The 25,273-nt window shown below is 40.2% G+C and overlaps 1 protein-coding gene across 1 annotated transcript in view; it reads left to right on the top strand.

Annotated features, from left to right (window-relative positions):
- PDE4B (phosphodiesterase 4B) overlaps positions 1–25,273 on the top strand; it is a 540,265-nt gene that overhangs the window by 74,272 nt on the left and 440,720 nt on the right. The window contains exon 2 of the mRNA XM_084786194.1: positions 24,338–24,449. Coding sequence (XP_084642320.1) covers positions 24,408–24,449 — 42 coding nt within the window. The 5' untranslated portion in view covers positions 24,338–24,407. The remainder of the gene's footprint in view (positions 1–24,337; positions 24,450–25,273) is intronic.

A 25,273-nucleotide genomic window follows, 5' to 3' on the forward strand; every position in this document is an offset into this window, starting at 1 on the left:
CATACACACATCGTGCTTTACCTTTCATTTGCTACCGAAGTTTCATGGAGCCTGGAACCTGTGTCTTTTATTTTTAATCAATTCATTTGACATTAAGGTTTGGAATACCCATTTAAACTAAGTACTCCAGATGAAAGAGATTATCTAGCAGGGGACACGTGTCTTCATGCACTTTACATAGCTTAAGTTGTTGAATGAAAGTAAATGTCAGCTTGGTGGAAGTTGGCATTGCCTTAAAGTTAGCCATTTGTCTTTCTGGTAGTTTCACTAATACTTAATATGATAGCAACGAAGTTACAGTGTGATATTACTGATACTTTCATGAATCATCTTCTGTATGTATGCTCCTATAAACATGGTCAAGCTTGGTACTACAAAAAATGCTTTATTTATTTCAGTCACACACACACACACACACACACACACACACACACACACATATATATATATATATATTTCAGCCAGATATATATACACACACACCAACTGGGTCATCCAGTATAACCAGAATTACTTCAGAGTCTTTATGGATGTAAGATTTAATGCTTTTCCATTTAATCAACCCTATATCTGAATTTTCAAAGTACCTATATAAACAGTAGTTGGTGTCAGTGTAAATTATGTTAGGGGGCATAAGTGATATTAAAAAGAACATTATTTTTACTTCTGACTGTAGAAAATTATATCAACATCTTTTAGGGATGGGAGGACTGAACCTGCCTCGGGTAACCGGTGAGGTCTAGGACCTGGGACCTGATTGTCTTCCATTTACTTACTGCAGCTTTGTTGTCCTCATTAGTGTGAATCCTGCTTTGAATTTCAGTTTATCTATTTGTGCCTGAGCATAAGGGAAACTCTGATGAAAATCAATCTTCCAGTTTTGCTCCTTTGCCTTTTAAGGTCAAGCAAAAAGGTGGTAGAGCTGAAAGAAACAGATAAAATATCTTCTACAGCTTCTTTTTAAAAAAACTAATTTTTTTTGTGTTTGCTTATTTTCCGCCTTGATGTTTTGTCAGGTCCCCTGGAACTGAAGTTATGGACAGTTGTGAGCTGCCTTGTGGGTGCAGGAAATTGAACCCAAGTCCTCTGAAAGGGCAGCCAGTGCGCTTAACCACTGAGCCATATCTCCAGCCCCTGACAGTTTCTTAAACGGTGACGAAAGTGGGGCCTTCGGAGTGCCCATACTTTGTAATAATGGTGACCCAATGGTGACCCAATCAAGGGGGGAACTCATGTTATCTGTTCCCAAGAGCCTTTAAAGCAGAAAGTCTCATAATAGTATGTAATTCAAATGTCTATGACATGACATGCGCATTTGACAGGAGCTGCCCATGACTGAGTCACTATTTCAGTGAAACAGAGTCTTGTTTTACTGTTAAAGGGAATCAGAAAAGAATAGACACCCTAAAGTCTTTTCATTGCCTTTACTCAGCTTTTGAATATGAAGGTCACCATGTCTTGGTCTTCTTAATGCTTGACAGTTTTTTTTGAAAAGGTAATAGCACACGTGAGGAATAAATCCTGTTCACGCAACCTCCTCGGCCACACACTGCATCCTCCCTCGCTCCACCCCCTGCTTCCTCCGTGCACAGATTCTCTGAGGTGAGGCTCTCATCCTTCAGCTCCACCTATTCTCCTCTCCTCCTCTCCTGCTCCCTGCACACCATGTTTTTTTTTTTAATCTACAAACTATCTTCAGCAAGTCTGGAGCAAAAGCAATGCAGGTCCCTTGTTTCGCGTTTTCTCTCTAAATGTCGCCCTTCTCTTCTGTTTTCTGTATCGCTAGACTTCATGAGTAATCACCTACACCTATCCTAATTTACTATGCCAAAGTCACTCCTCCAACAGCTCTTTCATCAATTTCCATAATTAAAATTTCAAAAATAAAGAAAATACTTACTGCCAGCAAGTACACAAACAGTAACCAATAATATGAGAGTATATGGATACGGTTCAAACATAAAATGGAGTGTATATAAAGGTTTATTTTATTTTTTCAAAGTAAGGAGAGGTGAACTGCTGGTAGTAGTTCTGGAAGGGAAATATGTAGGAGGTATTTTTGAAGGAAATATTCTTTTCATGTCTATATTTTTCCATGACCATAGTTAATGACTCATAGTTATCTCCCACTTAAATTGAACTTACAAATAAAGATGAAGTAGGCTTAGTTTTAGTAAAACAAAACAAAACAAAACAAAAACCCATTATTTTCTAAACATATTAAAAGGGTCTTTGGAAATTCAAAATTTTCAATAGGAAAAGTAAGACTTGAGTATTTCCACTAGACAATTGCAACTCGGTATTGTATTTCAAAGAGGTAGACACTGAACGGTGATGAGAGCAGGGCAAAGGTCAGAATGCTCTCATGCCTGTGTGAGCAAGTGCTTCTCAAAGCACACCAGCTAAGTAATGCAGTGATGCATGGGGCATTTTCTCTGCCTGATACACAAATGGGAAATGAACTTGGGTAATAACTTACTGTATTTCCAAAAATAAACACAGATGATACATACATTAGTATAGATAAATATGTTGGTAGAAAGAAGCATAAGAAAGTAAGCTATATCGCTGTATGTTAATTTTTTCTTGGAACACAGAGAAAGCTTTCAACATAAATCAAATGGAACTCACTAGATTTAAAAATGTTTCCCCTCCAAAACCACTATTAAGATCACCAAAAAGATGTGCCTCAGTGTTGGAGGAAAGAATTATTTCTAAGACATACATTTTTGTAAAGGTTTGTTTTCAGAATACATAAAGAATTGCTACAAAACAGTAAGGAGACAAATAACCATAAAATACTATAGGCCAAAAAATTGAACATATAAGCATATTGAAAGGCACATTAATGAAAAGTCAACCTGTGAATATATACCCTGCATTGTTAATTATTAATGAAATGTAAGTCAAGACAACAAGGCTCTGCTGACTCCCATTAGGATGGCCAAAAAAGAAACACACCACTGGCAATAGGAAGTTTGGGCAAATGCCAAGGCACCTGATAGTCTCATGTGCTGCTGCTGGGGTGGTAACCAGCCAGCCAGTCAGAAAACAGCTTAGCAGGGTCTTTAAAGTTAAACATACACATATATTCTCTACATGATACAGAAATCCAGCCTTGGGTATTTCCCTTGAAGAAATGAGAACATATGTCCTCCAAAATATCTCATTGAATCTTTGTTCATGATAGTCAAAATTCCAAAAGTAACCAACTGTCTGGATAATGGGACTGGTTGTGTATTATAGTTATATATATATCCATTGAAGGTAACATTATCACTCATCAGTAACAAAATGACTATGAATACACTTGACAATGTGAATTATTATTAAAAACATTATGCTAAATGTAAAAGGTCATAAAGTGAAGCCTGTGTGTTTTATTATTTAGCTCATAAAAAATTGTATAAAAATCAAAGTGGCACTGACAGAGTGTAGATCAATGGTTACTAAGAGCCACTTGTAGGAAACTGGAAAGGTTTCATCGGTGGGAAGGGAAAGGGAAGATCTTAAGGAAGAGGGCACAGTGGAACATAACATAGGTAATATGACAGGAGAAAGGGGGGAAATGGGAGAGAGGTCCCAGTTGGAGAGGAGTGGGATTGGAAGAAGATAACCAACAATGTTTGGAAAAGCTAAGGGAAACCTTCTATTTTAATGTTTCTTAAATATGTGTCCATACAAAACCATTTAATTGGAGTTATTTTGCATAGGGAGTACTGCTCCTTTCAGAAGCCGTTGGTTGACAGATGCAAGGCCCAGGGCCGAGTGTGGGCTAGCTCCCTTCCAGTTGTGGATTGGAGTGTCCCAGAGATGGCCCAAGCCATCCAGCTTATTGCCATGATTCTTGGTTGCTCACCAGAACTCGATGGTAACGCCTTGTTGGTGAAGACACTACACGCATTGGACATAGAGAAACCAAATCCATACTGACTAAGAGAGTTCCTATATGCTACGTAGATCATATAAAACTGGAAAGTTCTATGCAGCCTGTCAGGGAGACAAAGGTCTTCAACAACACTTACCTGGCCATGAAACCTTTTTTTTTTTTTTTTTTTTTTTGGTGGAAACCTTTTTTTTTTTCATTTTTTCTTCTTTATTACATCTCAATGGTTATCCCATCCCTTGTATCCTCCCATTCTTCCCTCCCTCCCATTTTCCCCTTATTCCCCTCCCCTATGACTGTTCCTGAGGGGGATTTCCTCCCCCTGTATATGCTCATAGGGTATCAAGCCTCTTCTTGGTAACCTGCTGTCCTTCCTCTGAGTGCCACCAGGTCTCCCCCTCCAGGAGACATGGTCAAAGGTGAGGCACTAGAGTATGTGAGAAAGTAATATCCCACTCTCCACTCTACTCTGGAGAGTGTTCTGTCCATTGGCTAGATCTGGGTAGGGGTTTAAGGTTTACCTCCTGTATTGTCCTTGGCTGGTGCCTTAGTTTGAGCGGGACCCCTGGGCCCAAATCTGCCTTTCATAATGTTCTACTTGTAGGCTTCTAGGACCCTCTGGATCCTTCTACTTTGCCATTCTCCCATGCTTCTCTCATCTAGAGTCCCACTAGAATGTCCTCCCCTCTGTCTCGGTTTCCAAAGCGCACTAATGACCAGCTTGATAAAATATACCTGTGGGTATAATGGTGGCATGAATATCACGGGGAAAACCATTTATTGAAGGCCTATCCTACAGAGGGGAATACATCACTGGTACTGCAGTCTAGCCAAGAACCCACAGGCCCCATGGGAGAACCTACTCCTGTTATTTTGATGAATGAGCACTATCCTCTAAATTCATATCTCTATACTTGATACAATAATTAGTGCATCCCTCAAACCTCATCAGAGAAGCTTCCTTGTGCAGCAGGTGATGATTAACACAGACCCTCAGAACTACGGAAGTTGTACACTCATGAACTCATACGGTAACCTACACAAGATCAAGCCAATCAGCATGCCACATGCGGGGAGAGGCACACAGACCCCCAACCCCACATCGGAGGAGCCAGTGACAGTTGATGGCTTCCAAGGAAGAGACAGCCCAGTTCGTTTTCTAAAGCCCCCTGGCAGATCAGCCATGCCCGTTATTTTAGCCAGAAACAGACAGAGAGCACAAATTGGAATTGTTACGTGAAATGAATGAAAAAGACACAAAGATGGAGAGAGGGAAGCGAGATGTTATATCTGGAGGAGTGAAGGGGAAGAGTTGGAGATGAATACGATCAAAACACATTGTATAAAATTCTCTAGAATATTTTGTGTCTGGACCCCCTTAAGAGAAGTAAATGTAAAAAAAAAATGGCTTCATAGTATTAGGAAATTTGAATGAAACTCCCTTCAACAAGTGAACAAGCAAGTCCTGTACTTCTGGAAAGACTTTGACTCCTCTTGGGAGGATACAGGTTATAAGCTGGTGATTAGCTTCATTTCCCACGATGTCCTTCTGAACTCTTTGGTCTCTCACTCACTGTCACAGTTTTTCCCACTGCCTCTTCCCCTGGCCTTGGTCTGCACACTGGTTTTACTATTTGTGTCTGCCCTTTGCTCTGTGCTGTGGGTGCACATTCTCGCTTCTTTCGCTTTTTCACTATACTTTTTTTTTTGTCAGATACTGTCTAATATTCCTGTTGGTTGTGCTGTTACAACATAATACCAAAGACTGGGTAACAGGTAAAGAACAGAAAGTTATTTTCTTATAGTTTCGGGTGCTTGGAAGTCCAAGACCCATGTAACGTTAGGACTGGTGTCCAGCCAGGGCCTGGCTTCCTCCTGCATTCGGCTCTCAGAATGCCCTGTTGTCTAACAGGAAGACACTGCTCCTCACTTGGGAGAATAGATTAGCAAAGAAAAGGATCAACTTCCAGTGCCCTTTCTCAACAGCAAAGGTCCTCTCCCTAGTGCCCAGTCATCGCCTAAGACTCTCCCTCCCAACCCTGCAACAGGGCAGTTATGTTTTCTCTTGAGTGGAGACAACTGTTCAAATTGTAGCAGCACTCAGGTACCAGATGCTGTTTTTCAGCCTTTGTTTCTCTTCTTCGTGATTCCTTCCCTCCCTCCCTCTTCCTCTCCTCCACACTCTGTGTGTGTGTGTGTGTGTGTGTGTGTGTGTGTGTGTGTGTGTGTGAATGTGTGTGTGTCTGTCGTCTCTGTCTTTCTTGATATCTTTGCATCTTCTGTCTCTCTTTCTTGTACCTCTCAATGTGTCCCTGTGTCTCTTTCTTTTAAACACACACACACACACACACGCACACGCACACGCACACGCACACACACACACACACACACAGAGGCACTTTAATGACAACCTGTTTGGCTAACATCTATTTCTTGTAACATCTTCCATGTAGCATTCTGTCTTTCATGTATTTACTCCTGTGTTTCCTTATTCTTCTCTCTTTGTATAAGTATTTTATTCTGTTCTGATTGTTGCTCATTGATTAAAGTGAGTGTTTTAAAAGTATATTTGTTGGTTATTTGTATGGGAGTGGGGTCAAGACTTGTCTTAGAAATAAAACAACCATATTTTTAAGGGGCTGATGATTTGTGCCATTTAGTTCAGTCTTCATTTCTTCTCAGCTAACCTGAATTGGATCTTCAGGGTTGATTGTTTACTCTGAAACCCACACAGGGGCACTTTAAGCTTTCAGGGTGTGACCTAGAAAGATTCTGATTTCATCCTCCAGTCTTTTTACATCAGGCATCTCTGTCTATTATCTTCTGTCAGTGTTTCACAGGTAGCGCTGGCCTACTTCCTCTGGGTGCTGTTCTCTCCTTTGTTGGGCTTTTCCACCTTCCAAGGCTTGGCTTCCCTCAAATTCCCTCCACACTTTGCCTGTCATCGTTATCTTTCTGCTGTTCCCTTTCCAGCTTTTTGATTCTCGTTTGATCCATTCACTGTGCATCATTCTAGTGTCCCCATCATGCATGAGGACAGAAAAAAATCATTAGTTTATGGCCAACTTGCTACATAGTGAGATCTTATTAAAAATCCAAAACAAAACAACAACAACAACAAAAACAACCCCCCCCCAAATAAGGAAAAATAAAACCAGACAGGAAAGACAGCATGGAGTCAGACATTTTAATTCTTTGTGCACAGTTACTCAAAACTACCCCACTTCCCTTTTCTGTGCTACAAAGTCCATATAGTTTTGTACTAGAGGTACCAATGTGTTATTTTCTTATACATCTTCCTACAGGTGTCCTCCCTTGCTCCCCACACTATAGATCCTTTTCTTCAGAAGTGTACAAGCTACATTTCATTCACCTAGTTACCAATCGTAATGGTGAACGGTCCTCTGATATTTCTTCTGAGCTGGTTATTCTTGTAATTGTTTCTCACTGATGCTATCCATTCATCCCTTAGAACAGTGCTTCTCAACCTGTGGGCCGCAACCCCTTCGGAGGCCTAATGACCATTTCACAGGAGTTGCATATAAGATTTCCTGCATATCAGATATTTATTGTAACAATAGTAAAGTTACATGTTATGAAGTAGCAACAAAATAATTTTATGGTTGAGTAACAATATGAGGAACTGTATTAAAGGGCCGTGGCATTGTGAAGGTTAAGAACAAGGGCCTTGGAACTTTCTGTGACCTTCTTTCATCAGCCCTTTCTATGCTTTGTGTTCTTTATAATACACAGGCCTGATTACTGCCTCCTTGATGTGTCTTCACTCTTCCATAGCTACACTGTATGTCTTCTGCTAGTGTCTGTCGAATAATAAATAAACTCTGTTTATATTCCTTATTTGTTAATGACTGTCCCATAAAGTTTAAGGTTGTGAATATTGTCTTAAATATAGAAGCCATGACGAGAGGTCAATGAAGAGTATACAATGAAGATGGAGATCCTGGGGCATGAGTATGGTTTTGCTTTATTCAAGTACTTAACACAATGTTAAATGTAGCATTTTAGAAATGGGTTTGGTGGTCATTATTATCTTGAAAAAGATAGAAAAGCACATATGATATTACCTGAGAACAAAAGTTCCTAAAAAGTAAACAGGAAATGTTTGTGTGACCTCTACATTCTATAATTGATATCTGGTGGCAGGTGGCAGTGTTGTTCCATTGGTTAATTTATTTATTCAATTTATATCCTGATCTTAGCCTCCCCTCCGTCTTCCCCTCCCAGTCTCACCTTCACACTCCCCTCCCTCCACTCTCCCTCTCCTTTTCAGAGAAATGGAGGCCCCGCCCCCATGAGTATCAACCTGCCCTGGCACATGAGTTACAACAAGAATAAGCATCAGGACTAAGCATCAGTGCTAAGCTCTTCTTCTCCCTGAGGCCAAACAAGGCAGCCCAGCTATTGGAAAACGATCCAAAGGCAAGCAACAGAGTCATAGACAGTGCCCACACCCATTGGTAGTGGACCCACATGATGACCAAGCTGCTCAGATGTGTACTATTTGGTTGGTGTTTCAGTCTCTATGAGTCTCTATGGGCTCACGTTAGTTTACTCTGTAGATCTTCTTGTTGTGTCCCTGACCCCTCCACCTTCCTCGATTCTCCCCCTTACTCTTCCACAAGACTGCCCAAGCTCCACCTGTTCTTTGACTGTGGGTATATACATCTGTTTCCATCAGATGCTGGAAAAATCCTCTCAGAAGAAATGGGTATCAGGCTTGAACTCATTGGCACAGGGACAGCTCCCTAAACAGAACATCAACAGCTCAGGCTCTACGATCATCAACTAACAAATGAACCTCATGAAACTGAAAAGCTAGTGTAAGGCAAACGACACTGTCAATAAACAAACGGCAGCCAACAGACTGGGAAAAGATCTTCACCAGCCCTACATCTGACAGAGGGCTAATAATTAAAATATATAAAGAACTCAAGAAATTAAACACCACCAAACCAAATAACCCAATTAAAATGGGGTACAGAGCTAAACAGAGCATTGACAACAGAAGAATCATGAGTGGCTGAGAAGCACTTAAGGAAATGCTCAGTGCCCTCAGTCATCAGGGAAATGCAAATCAAAATGAATCTGAGATTCCATCTTGCACCAGTCAAAATGGCTAAGATCAAAAACCAAAGTGACAGTGCATCCTGATGAGGATGCAAAGAAAGAGGAATACTCCTCCATTGCTGGTGCAGATGCAAACTTCTACAACCACTGTGGAAATCAACCTAGAGGTTTCTCAGAAAATTGGAAATATATTTACCTTAAGACCCAGCAATACCACTCTTGGGCTTATCCCTAAGAAATGCTCCACCTTTCCACAAGGACACTTGCTTTCCTATTTTTAAATAACTTCTGCAACACAGCAGTAGAACAACAGTAAACTCTTTTGTCTGGATTGGCTGTCATAACTGACACATTTTTTTTTAAAAATTACAGTTATGTGTGTGTTGTGTGTGTGTGTGTGTGTGTGTGTGTGTGTGTGTGTGTGTGTGTGTTCATGCATGAACTATGGTGCATATGTGTGTGTCAGGGAACAGCTTTCAGGAACCAGTTCTCTCCTACCATGTGGATTCAGCACATCAAACTCAGATCATCAGTTTTAGCAGGAAGCATCTTTACCCACTGAGCTATCTCCTTAGTCCAAATGATCTTTTTTTTATTGACAGTCTGGAAAGCAGCAATGCAAAGACTTCTTGTGGCCCAAGTAATATTATTCACTTTACAATGAAATAGAGAAATAGCTAGTAGCGCTTCTTATTCATTAGTTATGGAGGAAGAATATTCCACAGTACCTTAGTGGTTGGTAGTAATTTGTATATTAAAAGCATTCTCATAACCATCAATGAATAGGCTATTGTATGAAGGATCTGAGACTAATGTCATCTCAGACAATATGTTATTTACTTATTTTACAGTTCACGCTTTTGAGATGATTATAATATTTACCTTGTCAAATTCACATTGAGTACCTGTCCAGATCTGTAGAGCCTGCATTTTTATACTTGAAACATTTTTTACATTCTCTTAAAGTAAGAAAATGAAGGGATAAATAGCCGCAAAGAGGATGCATCATGCTATGTTACTTTAATGTTGTTTTAAAGAGTGAATTGGATCTGAAAGAGAATATTTTTATATAGGAAAGACTTAACTGGCATAGTTAATGGGCTTGTGATCTGGCAGACTGTTTAATGAGGACCTACTGCTTGAAACACCCTGACAGGCACTGTGTTGTTTTATCTTCACAATAACTCTGTGAGATAGATGGCAACATCCTTATCTTTATGAATAAGGACACTCTCTGATGGAGGTGAGTAAATTACTGAATGCACCGTGGTTAGTACGAGACAGAGCTGGAATCTCAAGCCAGCATTCTGAGCTAGTTTCAGATAGCTCTCCCACATGTAGCACCAGCTCATATTGGGTAGACTTCATAGAGAATCTGCAAATGCCTATGGCCCACTCCAGAAATACCACTGCTTCCGTCTTCCAAAAGCACAGAACATTTGAACATTTTCTTGTATTGATCATATATTTTTAGAGCAGCAGTAGGAATAAGGAAAACAAATAACTGCTTTTCATTAATAGAAACAAAAGGTTAGAAAGAGCAAATGCCTTTTAAGAACTAATTGATCTTTTGTTGATAACTGAAGATTAGGGAGATCTTGTTTTGTATGTGAGTAAACTCATTGCTCTCTGTCTTTCTGGAAAAGTTCCACTTGCCTTCCATGAGCACAGTGCAGCCTTGCCTTCTGTGTAAAACCATTCTTGGTCTTCTTGGGTGCTGTGGTATGAGTCCATATTGTGCATGGCTCTGCAATGTAACACCATCTAGTACTGTGCTTGACTCTATAAACCTCAAGTAAAGAAATCATTCCGTTCCAAGTATACACCCGCAGGGTGTGCACAGTACATGGCCCTCTGTAGTGCTCAGTAAATGGTTTTTGGGAGGCAGCTAAAGAGACAATTGAATGCTTGAGTACACAAATATTTAAACTAAAAATGATTATTTGTCTTACAATGTTTTTTAAAGGTAAGGACACTGCCTGATGTGAATAACCTTTTAAAATTCAAGATAGAGCAATTCTTTAACTTAGAGCTGTGAGCTGTCTGTAGGCTAGAGCCCAGACAGATGGGGTTTTAGTTCTAGTGTGTAGGTAACCTGTTGAATAACAAACTCAACAGCTAAAGAACTGTAGCTCCATCTGCATTTTGGGGATGGTTCTGTTCTGGTTTTCAGCTCTCCCATTTAACTAGCAGAACTGCTCCCCACTAAATAGTGAACAGAATTGCAGAATATGTGCAGATCAAAACCGAGAGGCTCTGATTGCTGATCTTCTTGCACTCTTCCTGCCAGCTGGCTTCATATCTTACATATCAGCTGTGTTAGGTGCTTGCCAGACTCATGCTAAGTCCATTCTTAAAGCAAAGCCCAATTTTCATCTCAGAACGTGGAAATAAAGATGATAGCTTTTCATGTAAACCTACGTGCACCACATGTGTTCCTTGTGCTCACACAGTGTTATACCACACGATTGATTTCTGCCACCATCTTCTAATGTTGTTCTTTACTTCATATGAACACATACATCCACATCCCCCATTTTTTTAACCAGGGCTTGGACAGAATGCTTGGCCCCAAGTCAGATGTCTTCTTTAAAGTATGTGATTATTACTGCCACAGTTATTGTCTAATAAATTATGTTAAACAAAAAATATTGATTTATGTGAGGTCTGTGGGAAATTTTTCTCTTTTTTGTAATTTTTTTCCTTGCAAAGTGTGTATTTTTAATTTGAGAAAGGAAGACAGAAATTTTATGTGCTTGCTTAATTAAAGCAGCTGTGAATGCTATAATTTCTCATTTCAGTCTTAATCCTAAGAATGGAATTTGTGTGTGTGTGTGTGTGTGTATTTGTGTGTATGTGTGTGTGTGTGTGTGTGTGTGTGTGTGTGTGTGTGTGTACAACTCAGTGGGGGCCAGAGGACAACCTTGGGTATCATTTCCTAAAAATGTCCACCCTTTTGTTTTTGAGACAGTCCATCCCTGGCCTGGAGCTTCCCAAGTAGCTATGCTGGCTGGCCTGGGAGCCCCAGGGATCTGCTGGTCCCTGTCAAGTGCTGGGCTTGTAGTTTAGACTACCGTACACAGTTTTTTATACAGGTCTACAGCTCACACTCAATTCCTTAAGCAGCAAACACTTTACCAACTCAGCCATCTCCACAGCCCCAGAAAATAATTTAATTCTGAGAATTGGATAGCAGCTTTGCGAATGAATAAACTTTGGGTATTTTCTATCTTTTTTCATACATGTATCATTAATATTTGTACAGCATGGCACTTTGGAAAATACTAAAAAGTCTAGAGGTTCTGTATATGTGGAATAATGTTTTCTCCATAACTTAATGTTATCTTTTGATACTGAAACCAAAACCTAGTTCAAAAGGAAATGAATGTGTGAATTCCCACTAACATATGAGAAGGCAGAGGTGGTTATTATTCCATGTCAGTTCTCTTTTAATCTATAGTTTTTCTACACATAACCTAAGTGTTCAATGTAAGTCAGAATTCTATGAGACTATGTAAAAGAGTAGCTGTTCACAAGGTCCCCTCCCCCTTCCCTCCCCCGTCCTTCCCTCCCCCCTTCTCTCTTAAAACATCTGCTTCCTTTCTTGCTCTCTAACGCCATTTCTTTCCCCAGTTGTCATCCATGCCATCGCCAACCCAGCTTCTCTTTCTCCTTGTTTCCCAGGAAGTAACAGCTGGTTTTGTCTGCAAAGGCGGTGGCTGGTGTGAACTCCGTCAGCTTCTCCTAGTTCAGTGAGCTTAGATGAGTCATTTGCCCTTTCTGTATTTCAACTTTCCTACCTTTAAAATTAGAGCTGCAGACAGGGAGAATTATAAGAGAATCCAGTTAGGGATGTGACAACAGTGCCTGTGGCAAAGCCACTTGCATTCCATCGCGAGGTAAGTGTTGAGTGTTTTGAACCGTTGCTCAGTAGGCATCTCCTTTCTGCTTCTCCTTTCCACCTTTGACTGACAAGACCTCCAGCACTTCTAGGAAGAAGCACAATGCTCCTGTTTATCCATTCAGATAGCTGTTACTTGCCAGGACATAGGTTATTAACAGCATTTGACAAGTGGCATCTGAGAGACATAAAACTGTGCATTCATAAAATAAGTATACAGTTTTGACATCAACTGTGAATAAGAAAATCAAGCGATAAAGTCATGTAACAGGAAAAGGAGTCCATAAAGGCCTTACTGAAGAAACAGTATCAAAGCCAAAGACTCAGAAAGAAACAAGGTAGGCAGACAAAATTGGGGAAACACTGCCGTATAGTCGACAGAGTTCCAACAGAAGAAAGGCATGCTGGGTAAACTTCAAATCTTTCTGACCAAAGATCAGTGAATTAAATGGATATGGTGGGGAAGCAAGAGGGAACCAGAACAGGAAGCTGAGGTCACAAAGGCAAAAGTAACTACATCTCTAGGAAGTTAGTTGGTTGGTCATTTTACCAAAGGTTTTCATTGTTCTTAAAATAACAAGGAATCATAAAAAATGCAAACCAGGTGTATAATAGATGGATATTTCCAGAAAATAGATGTGGGAGGAGAAAGGATTCTTTCTCTGTTCTTTAGTAACAGAACTAAGGACTTAGATGAAGCTGTCCTTCGCATTGTGTGCCCATAGAGCTGGCATTCATTCACTGCTCGCCTAATGAGCCCTTTGTCTCTTCCTGCCAGTGCTTCTCCCATGCACTGTGATTGACACATGCGGAGGCCATAGAACTGCGAAGTGGATAATGATCCATTCTTTACTTCTGAAACTAGACAGCTTCCTAAGGTCAAAGGCTGTGTCATATCCGTCTTTGTATGACAGAACCTGGCACGAATCTGCCACTTGTTGAGATCTCATTTGTGTTTTGTGCTATGAGGAACTGATAGAAAAAGAAGGGCTCAGTGTTCACGCTGCATGGAAGTGTGCTGCTCGCATCATAAGTGTCATTCAACCATCCATATGTCTGTTGGAAGTTGGTGAAATTCATTGTCATGCAAGAACAGTTCTAATAGACTTATAAATATTACTAAATGGCTCCGAGAGCCGCATTAGATTTAAATTGTAGCACAGGCAGGGAGACGTGTAGTGGGTATATTTGGCTTCTCATCTGTTTGTGCGCCTTCTGTGGATCTTTTTAAGAAGCACTAGAAATTCTGTAGCCCTTCCTTCAACACATTTTCTCTTCAGCACTGTGAGAACTAAGAGGTGGAAATCCTCAGATGCTGTGGGATGGGGAGCTTTAACATCACTGTTCGTTGTTTTCTGTATAACTGTGATAGTTTCGATCTGGAACATCTCCTGAAAGCCCACACACTAGACACTTCGTTCCCAGCCCACAGTACTATTGGGAGGTGCCAGAGCCTTTAAAAGGTAGGAGCCAGTCTTGGGTAGGTGTATGAAAGAAGCTATGACCCTGGAGGGGATACTGGAACTCCATCTGCCCACACTTGCCTTCGGTCCATCGTGAAGTGAACACACAGCCCCTGCTATGGTACTACCAGGATCTCCTGACTGTGGACTAAAAATATATCAGATGGTGAGGCAAAATAAATCTTTCCTCCTTGCAAGTTGTTTGATTCATATATGTTGCCACTGTGGTTGAATTGAGACAGAAAATTGATGCTGTGAAGCCTGCAGACAGTGAGGGTGGTCCTGATGAAGCCTCAGATGGACATGAAGAATGCTGAGATTGGAATAGAGACCGCCATATGTAAACATCAGCAGAGGCTTGTCTACATTGTGTGTGTGTGTGCTCTAAATGAACTTCAAAGTGATGGGCCAATCGATGGAGAGAGAATTTCCAGGCAGCACGCTGTTTTCGGAGCGTGGAGATTGCTGGCTACTTTAAGCCAGATTCACAGTTAGAATCGGGAACAAAATGCAAGTGGATAGGTTTGGAAAAACTTGCAGTTTTAAGTAAAAAATAAACAAATAAAAACCTTACAGTATGAATATATTTAAAGTTGTGCCAAAAGTGGTATAATTAGTGACCTTGAAAAGAAATATCCTGCATTTTGCTGGGGTGGCTTGAGAGGTACCACAGGAATTTTCAGGATTTCACCTAGCACAAGCTCAGAACTTGCAAGGTATAAACTCACTGCAAAAGTTTTCATTTGAAAAACAAACCCTTGTGTGCCTTGTTTCCACAGATGCACAGGGAATTATTTTTCATGGATTTTGCTTTTCTGATTTTAGCGTTAGTGGCACCCAGAGGCCACCGTAGCTATGGTGCAAGCACAGTCCATGCGGCAGCAGGCCAAAACCTTTTCCCCATGGTGCTGACATGGTTAATTTCAGACACATGGAAATGTGAGAGTCGTGGGTCATAGAGCTTTTAAAGGCAGGCTTGGGAGGCCAGGCAGTGTGTGACAGGGTAGAAGTCCCTACAACCAACCAACAACGAAGTGGTGTGTGAAGCTCTGAGTCTCAGGCGGTGCTTTCAAAGAGTGAGAAATGTCAAGCAAACAGAACACCTGCGAGTAGCCACAGGTACTAAGCAGGGCCAGTCCCAGAGTGCATATGGGCTCAGCCAGCGAGGCCAAAGTGTACTCATATCATGCCACCATTTGCCCTGATGGGAGAAACTGAGCTAGAAGGTTTAAAATTTGTTGTGCTAAGTTTGGGGCATGTTTTCTTCTGCATTCCTACTCTCCTCCTTTGGAATGGAATTTTTTTTTCCATGCCACTGTTAGTTGGAATTATGGGTGCTATTTTTTTTATTGGGGCTTCCAGCTGAGTCACCTTGAGTCTTTGAGGAGAGTTTGAAGCTGGACATTTGAGCAATGCTGGGACTGTTAAACCTTTAGGGCCGATGAGAGATTCTTGAACAACACATATTTTACTGTGAGATAGAGATGGATGAGTGAGGGGAAATGACAGAACGCTATAGTATAGATCTGAACTGTTACCCAAAGGCTCATGTGTTAAAAGCTTGGTCTCCAGCCTGAGATACTACTGGGAAATGATGGATTCATTAAGAGGTAGGACCCAGTTAGAGGATGTTATGCCCTTGAAGTATACCCATGGCTAGATGACGGAGACCTCAACCCCTTCCCCCCTGTACTCCCCACCCCCCTCTCTCTCTCTCTCTCTCTTTACTTCCTGAACACTGTGAGGTTAACACATCCTCTACCAAGTGCCTGCCAAGGTGTCTTAAGATACTGTAGTCTCAGATTAAAACGACCATGTGACAACGGGATTCAAACCTCTAAAACTGTTAGCCAACACACTCCTATTTATAAGTTGTTTACCTTAAGCATCCTGTAACAGTAGAACACTGACTGAAAAACAGAGCCAGGCTTTCTTTTCTTTTTTAAACCGGTATAGCTAAGAAGCAATTTATGTCATTATATTATTTTAATATATAAAATATTAACAAGTGGCACCAGATTTTTTTTTTTACAGAATAGAGAAAAAATCAATTCCTTAAAACTTTTCTACTTAGCATTTCCTGTAGAGAAAATTCTCTAAGAAATCCATTAAATATAATTGATGCAAAGAGAAGCAAGAAATCGATCAGTTTCTCTATGTCCTGTTATTCCTGGAAATTAACATTCGTTCAAATAAATTATAAGCCAAAGATTCTTTTATGTAAACATGGGCATTAATTTCAAGCTTGTACCCTACTCGTAATTTGTAAAGAAAACATTTTATGGCAGAATTTGTCATAAGCATTAGTTCATAAGATGAGCTTTCCCAGAACCCCAGTTAGTGCAGCTTCTTTGCCTCTGGATACCATTAAAACATGCCATTCTGTGTGTTACTGATAACTTCCTAAGGCATAGCTAGTAATTTTAATTCTTATCATAAGAATTCTCCATGCTTAATCTAAAAAATATTCCTGTTATTCCTAGTTGAGCGAGATAAATCCCCACCCCTGCCGCATAAAAAAAAATCTTAAACTTTCTGTTGTTTGTCCCTAGCCATCAAGGAAACGCACATCAAAATGACTCTGAGATTCCTTCTTACACCTATCAGAATGGCTAAGATCAAAAACTCGAGTGACAGCACATGCTGGGGAACAGGTGGAGAAAGGGAAATACTCCTCTGTTACTGATGGGAGTGCAAACTTGTACAACCACTTTGGAAATCAATCTGGCACTTTCTCATAAAATTGGGAAAAGCTCCACCTCAAGACCCAGCCATACCACTCCTGGGCATACACCCAAAAGATGCTCCACCATACAAGGACATTTGCTCTACTATGTTCATAGCAGCATTATTCATTCATATAACCCAAATGTCCCTCGACCAAAGAATGGATAAAGAAACCATGGTACATCTACATAATGGGATACTATTCAGCTATTTTTAAAAGGGACATCATGAAATTTGCATGCAAATTAATATACCTGGAAAAGATCATCCTGAGTGAGGTAGCCCACATTTAGAAGGACATGCATGGTATATACTCACTTATATGTGAATATTAGCCATATAATATAGGATGACCATACTATAATATACAGTCTTAAGTAAGCTAAGCAATAAGGAGGACCCTAGGAAAATGCGTAATCTTCATTCAGAAGAGCAAATAGAATAGACACTGGAAGTGGTTGGAGAGAGGGAACAGGATGGGAGCCTACCATAGAGGTCCTCTGAAAGACTCCACCCAGCAGGGGATCAAAGCAGATGCTGAGACTCACAGGCAAACTTTAGGCAGAGCACAAGGAGTCTTATGGAAAAATGGGCGGAAAGAAGGACCCAAAGTGGACAGGAGCTCAACAAGACCAACAAAGCCAACAAATCTGGGCCCAGGAGGGCCTGTGGAGACTGATGGATGAACCAAGGACTATGCATAGAGAGGACCTGGGCCCCTGCTAAGATGTATCCTATAGGTACTTCAGTCTCCGTGTGGGTCCCCTAGTAAGAGGGGCAGAGCCTGTCTATGCCATGGACTCTGTTGCCTGGTCTTTGATCACTTCTTCCTGGTGGGATGGCCCTGCTGAGCCACTAGGAAGAGGATGCAGGCAGTCTTGGTGAGACTTGAGAGGCTGGGACCAGTTGGTAGGGAAAGAGAGCTTCCTCTTTCTGAGGACTAGGGGAGGGGGATAAAGGGGAAGAGAGAGGGAGGGTGGGACTGGAAGGAGATGAGGGAGCGGGCTACTATTAGGATGTAAAGTGAATAAGTTAAAATAAATAAATGTAAATTAAAATATTAAAATAAAAAGAAAAGAAAACGTTTTGTTGTTGTTTCGAGACAGGGTCTTGCTGTGTAGACCTGGCTGGACTGGTACTTACTAGTAGCCCACTGCTCTGAATTTTCAGCAGTCCTCTTGCCTCATCCTCATGAGTGTTGTTCTTATAGGACCATGACACTAAAACCATCAAGAATGTATATTCCACATAATTTTTCTCAAATTTGATTATTCTCCATTACAATGATATCTTCTCATTCTAATCATTTATAAGAGAAAGCACATTTGTCTGTTTGTTTGTCTCTGCCATAGTTGACTGGAAAGCAGCAGGAAGCAGACACAATCATGTCAGAAGGACCAGTAGATGCAAACTCAAAGGAGGATGTTAATGCAAACCTACCCAACTCTCCTACTTGAGGGCTAGTGGTATAGTTTGTATTGATTTTCACTAGTTACTGGGAATTCCATCTGATTGATAAAGTTTATCGTTATTGTTCTCCAAATCTTTTTGTCTGGCAACTGAGACCAATATCCTTAAGGTTAGTAAGTAAATATTCCTAGAAGGACATAGAGGTGGGAGTGAAGATGGGTATTTGGGTCTTCTGTCAGCAAAAAAAAAAATAATAATAATTTTTTTTGAGCTTGGCTTCATGCCAATTATTTTAGAAAGCTAAGACTTACTGACACTATTGACATTAATAATTCATGAACAGTAAAATTCTGACTCAGAGTTGTTGAGTTTTAGTTTTCTGAGTTAAGAAACAACAGAAAGCCATGCCCTGGCTTTATCATCTCTTGTCCGTATCTGGGAACCATCTGCTCTGTAGATGTCTCTTTCTGTGAAGTACCGATGAGTGGAGCATTAACCTGGAATGTGCCATGGCAGCTGAACCACTAAGACATTCCATGTCACTAAGTAGTGCTATATACAAATGTGGTCTGGAACATGTTTCTGGTCCAGTGGGTTCTGGTACCAGTCATCACTCTGGCAACCTCTTAATTCTCTTCTAAATAGACTCTGGGTGGAGACAGAAAGGAATGTAAAGAAATGTTAGAGAAGTGAAAATGAATCACTGCATCTAGATGGAGGCATGAAGGCATCTTCAGTAAAATGAAGGAAACTTCTGTTCCAGCAAGGAAAATGAAAGAGTTTAATGCAATATACTGAACTATAAAAGCTTTCAGATAGTGGAAGTATAAAGGAGCCACTAGGTAGCTCAAAGTTTTGCTAGTTGCAATAAACAGCTGCCACTCCTAGGACTGAGGAAAAAGGTGTGACAGCAATAGCTATCTTGCCAAATTCACAGTGCTGCTAGGTAGCTAGCACCTCTTTCTTACCAGTCACCTTTGAACCTCTGTAGAGCAAAAAAACACGGTGAAAGGCCAGTTATGCAAACAGTACCTCATTTCTTGTATCTCACAGAATGCTATGAAAAAGAGGTACAAGTGTTGCAGGACTGTTTTGTTGTTTGTTTGTTTGTTTTCCAGAAGAAAAGGTTTACTTGGTTTATATGTCCTGATCACAGTCCATCACTGAGAAAAGCCAAAGCAACAATCAAACAGGGCAGAACCTGAGGCAAAGATGATGGAGGAATTCTGCTTACTGGCTTGCTCCTGATGGCTTGTTCAGCCTGCTTTCCTATACAACCCAGGACCACCTGTCCAGTGATGGCACCACCCATAGTGGACTGGGCTCTCCAATTTAATCATTAAACAAGACAATGCCCCACAGACTTGACTGACGGAGTCAGTTCCTCAGCTGAGGTTTCCTCTTCCCAAGAGACACTAATTTGAGTCACTTGGACAAAGACCAGCCACCATACCTTCAGTAACCTTACCTTCCTCTTTATTTTTAATACGACTGTTGATTCTTAGTAAAACCCAATGTCTGAGACTTTTTGTCTTTCCTTTCTGGCAGGCCAGACAGATTCCTTAAAGAACTTCTTAAAATGGTGAAATATTCAGAAAGTTATTTTGAAATGTTACACAAATAGTGAATATTTAGTCATCATCTTAGAAATTCTTAGGAATATTTTAGGTTTCTGTTTTTTTTTTTTTTCTTGTTGTTTGATGTAGCCCAGGCTGGCCTGTTTTGAATGTGGTTTGTAGCTAAGACTGGCTTTGAATTACTGATCCCCCTGCCTCCACCTTCCCAGTGCTGTTTGGTATTGCAGGAAAGTCCCATCACACTTGCCAAGGACTATAGAAGAGGAAGAGGATGTGGGAGAGAGGAAGGGAGATGAGAGATGGTAGCGGGAGTCAAAAATGATCAATGTATATTTATATGAACTCATTTTCCAATTCCCTCAGCAACTGACAGCAACACCCAATAGCAAATGGCATGTATGTTTGATTTCCACCTTCATGTCACAATGAAAGATATATATATATCAATGTCTACCTAAGTGAAAGCAAGGCTATCCACCTCTCACCACAAGATGACTGGGTCTTCCTAACATCATTTCAAAGTAAGGCATGTGAAGTGATACTTTATGTTTTTATTTTGGCCAATATTGTAAATGGGCATTAAAGAGATCAGTTTTGAATACTTTAATCTGTTTACTAGTGTAATATCAAAAGGGAGTGTTTTAGAAAGCTATCAAAGGTTTAAAGTGCCTCAGATATAAAGTAAATATTATAAATAACGTGCTGTATTATTTTTATTTCAGATTATTCTTACATTTTGACATTTATGTCTCAATAGACAGAGCACTATATGCTTCATGGTTTCCAGAATCCAGGACAAAATTAATATCACTACCCGTGAGTGAAGATGTGAAACTTTTCCTGCTTCCTGAAAGCAGCATGAGACAAGGCTGCTGATCCATTCTCAGACAAGTAACATCATTGTAGAGAGAGAGATCTTGCTCCTTTATTTCCCTTTTAAAGATTTATTTATTTATTATTTGTATAGTATTCGGCCTGCCTGTGAGACAGCAGGCCAAAAGAGGGCACTAGATCTCATTATAGATTGTTAGGAGCCACCATGTGGTTGCTGGGAATTGAACTCAGGACCACTGGAAGAACACCCAGTGCTCTTAACTCTGAGCCATCTCTCCAGTCCCCCCCTACACTACCTCATTTATATCTTAAACATATGCTGGGCACTGTGCTAGGCACAAGGGGACAGGAAGGAATATTTTAAAATGTTCCCAGGCCATGTAAAGTATTAAGAGCAATGTCATGACCCTAACAAGAAACCAACTAGAATCCCAAAGTCAGTACAAGGACAGATACTTGAGACTGTGTACAAAAGATGTCAAGATTAAGATTACTAAGAAGGGCTGTAGGCTACCTTCAAACTAGCAACAGTGGACAGCTGCTTCCACTTCTGTCCTTAGAGTGAAGACCCTGGGAGCTATGCTCTAACAGCAGAGTGCTGTGGTTCTCACTGCACTGTGGCCAACATGAAGGGAACACTCTTTATTCCTGCCCTCCAGTCTCTGTCTCTGCAGCAGGTTTCCTTTGGCTGAGGGCAGCCCAGGGTCAGAAGTCCCGTGGGACCATAGACACTACTCCTGAAGAACAGCCTTCTTGAATGAGAAAGGCAAGGGTGGATCTGGACAGTAGGATGAGGAACATGTACAAAAACACGTGTGTCTCCTGCTTGCCTTTAGGAAAATGTAACAGATGTTGGGGTTTTTCTTTTCTTTTCTTTCCTTTCCTTTTTTTTTTTTTTGTAATTTGGTAAACTGCTGTGTAATTTGCAATTTTGCTGTTTCCTTGCTAGGATGAGTTCATTATTAAGGGTATATAAATTTGTACTCTAAACTCTAACATTCAAGTACTTCAAACAGATAACATTTATTTCCACAGTGAAGGCCTGAAAAAGTACTCTTGCTCCTCAAACAGATTTAACAACGTTCCCTGGTGCATTTTATCTTTCTATCTGTAAGTTTTCTTATCACCTTTCCACCCATATATGTTACAATCTTGACATATTAAATTCTGATTTATCATTTACATACCTAATCTCATTAATGAATTATTCTATCTGATTATCAACCTTTTATCATCTATTGATCATTTGTCTTTCATCTATCTATCTATCATGCATTTATTATCTTTGTCTCTATCAGTTATCTATTACCTATCAATCAACCTACCTATCATCTCATCTATGTATCTATTTATCTTTCATATATCATGATGCTGGGGGTTACTATATAGTTTGAACACTATACTGTTCTGCACTATTTCAATTAAAGATAGTCTTCTCATTATGCAACAGCAAAAAACAAACCAAAACAAAACAAAAACCTTGTAGGCCTTAGCTAGTTCCTACTGTTAGCATTTTATAGTTCCTACTGTTAGCATTTTAGACAGCCCTTTAATATTTGCTGTTAACACTTTCACAGACTTAGACTTACTGAGTATGTGTAAGTCCTCCATCCAGCCTCTGGGCCTACATTTATTGATGTTTTAACTTATGAGTCTTCTCCTTTGTAAGCCCTGTAGGACTGTCAGAGTCACTAAAACTCCATGATGTAGGACTTTTACTTGCCTACTTTTGTTCTGCTTCAAGCTTCCTTATAATCAAAACTTTAAGCTTCTGCCTGCTGCTGTTTGATCAGCATGAAAGGAGCATAGAGTTTGTAGTTATTCGTTGCTGTAGACAGCATTCTTTTCTTTAGCATAGTGAATCAAACACCTACGTGTCTATAGGGTTTTCGCCATTGCACACCTACAAAGACAAAACTTCTCCCTCCCGCTACTTCCCATCAGCACTGCCAGTTTCACTGCCAACTCCTGCATAATGTAGTCAAATTATGTGTTAGGAATTCAACCCTGGTTTCCTGGGTGACTGTACAATACCACTACTTAGTATTCCTCCTCACGTAGCTGCAGTCTCAACATGCTTTTAATCTATGTATATCTTCATGATAGAGAAGCCAAATTTTCCCATCAAGCATATATTAACAGATAAAATGTATAGAGTGGAAAATCAGCCAGGAGGACTTGAGCTCAGCAACAATACATGACATTTTGAAGCCAAGAACTCATGATGGACAGTTCCTGGGTTCTATTTTCTTGACACATCTGCTTCCAGCTAAGTCCTGCAGATTCCGAATTCCTTGTATCCTTTTGTCATCTGCTGTGTGGCTGGACTTCATATTCATGCCTCTTTGCTTGTAGAACAAGGTACTCTCTTAAGTGTTGGTGATATTAAGGTTCTGTGTCTCTTCTAGTGACCTACTAAGATAAATGTAATCAACTGACACACGTTTACCAGTAATGGCCTGATGTGACATAGGTGAGAAAATCCTACTCTTTCCAAGTATTGCTTGCTGAAGTCACCTATGACAAGTATTGCTTGTGTGAGTTCCATGTGAGGGGCTGAACTGGTGGTAAAGAATGTGGTTCAGTTGTCTTCTCTTAAGTGTTCTTTGTTTGCATTAGATTGCTTTTTTTTGGGGGGGGGAAGTGCTAAGGAGACATATTCTTTACATTCTTAATCTTGTATGTTTTTATTATTTTACTCAGGCCAAATAATTTTTCTGACTCTCTGTTCCCTCAATAGACAAGAAGACATGAGCCAATCCCTCTCTTCTCTCTCTCCCCCTCTTATCCTCTCTCTCCGTCTCTTCTTCCCTCCCATTCCCTCGCTCTCCCCCTTCACCCCTTCAATTATAAGACTTGAATCTAATCCCAAAATCTTATGCTTATTAGGCAAGCACATTTCCACCAAGCTACATCTCTAGCCCTGAAACATGATAATAGCTTTATATAGCTTATAGGAATACCATGAAATGTTTTATGGGAAATACTTTTTGAATTATAAAGTCTTATACAAATATGTAGTTATTACTATTATTGTTAATATTTTGAGGCAAGGTTTTACTTTGTAGTTCAGGCAAGTCTAGAACCTCCTGTCTTAGCCTTTGAGTGTTAGGATTACAGGTGAGTACACCATATCTGGTTGTGTAATATTTTCATATTTTTTATAATCATTGATTACCAGGGAGCATAATTATTACTCTATTCTTATTTTCTTCTATTATTCTTATACTATATTTCTTCTTCTTTCTAATATTTTGTGCCATTTTCTTTGCTTCTTGGGTTTTTTTTCAGTCTCTCTTTTCAGAATGTAAAGATTAGTTGGCTTGCTAAATTGTGGTACTTGCTTGTACATGTACACTGTATACATCATGCATTAGTTGAAGAATTGTATCATGTTTTTATTTAACTATGGATACAGAGCTGAACTTCCATCTGTGTTTTCTTTTTGTAGGTCTAATAAGTAGCAATCAAGTTGCACCGAAGAGCAGACATCCCCAGAGGAGCTGTTTCCCACGTCTATAATGAAGAAAAGCAGGAGTGTGATGACGGTGACAGCAGATGATGTAAGTAGTGGCAAGGGCAGCTGCCATATCCCTTTACTCTGTTCAATGAGTGAGCCACTCCAGAGTTTCATGCAAAGGCAGAGAAGAGTGTTTCATGCTATCACTCTGTGACTTCATGTTCTGATGGCAAAGACAACATCAGTGCCTGCACCCAGCACTCTGTGAAATGAATAGCATGAATAATTCTCCTTTTGCCACCTGTAGTTGGCTGAGTCATCTTTCCACACTATACCACTATCCACCATTAATGACTTTCCCATACTTTTAGCCCTGTACAACAAATTCCTAGAAGTCACTTCCCTTGGTAGGATCATTAGCACTAAGAAGTCTGTGCTGTATGCACTCACTAGGCTCTGATCCTCATGAGTATTCCTCAGGCCACACCCTTAAATTAAGCTTTTCTTTCCAAATAAGATATAGCTTGTTGTATTTTAATTCATCAGCTTTTTATGTAGTGGTTTAAACATCCACTCAATACCACATATACACTGTATACACATTGTACAACAAATGCAGTTTAAGGTTCTAGAGGGAGATTCAGCAATAAGTAGCAAAAGTTTTTGTCCACTTCAACTTTGCTTTTCAGAGGGAAAGTGGAAATAAGTTAATAAATTACAAAACAATCACAGTTGTGATAAGGGATATACAGCAATAGATTGGGGGAGTGAAGATTGATTGGGTGTGAGCAGAGAATTTGTGGAAGGACCTGTGAGGAGAGGACATGGAAACAATGAGCAAGTGGGATGTAAAAATAACGGGGAAGAATTTTTGGTAAGGGAAGCAATAAGTGAAAAGACGTTTACTTCAGGCAAGACACTTGTCTT

Source organism: Acomys minous (assembly GCF_964271855.1).
Source record: "Acomys minous genome assembly, chromosome: 6".
Lineage (NCBI taxonomy): Eukaryota > Metazoa > Chordata > Mammalia > Rodentia > Muridae > Acomys > Acomys minous.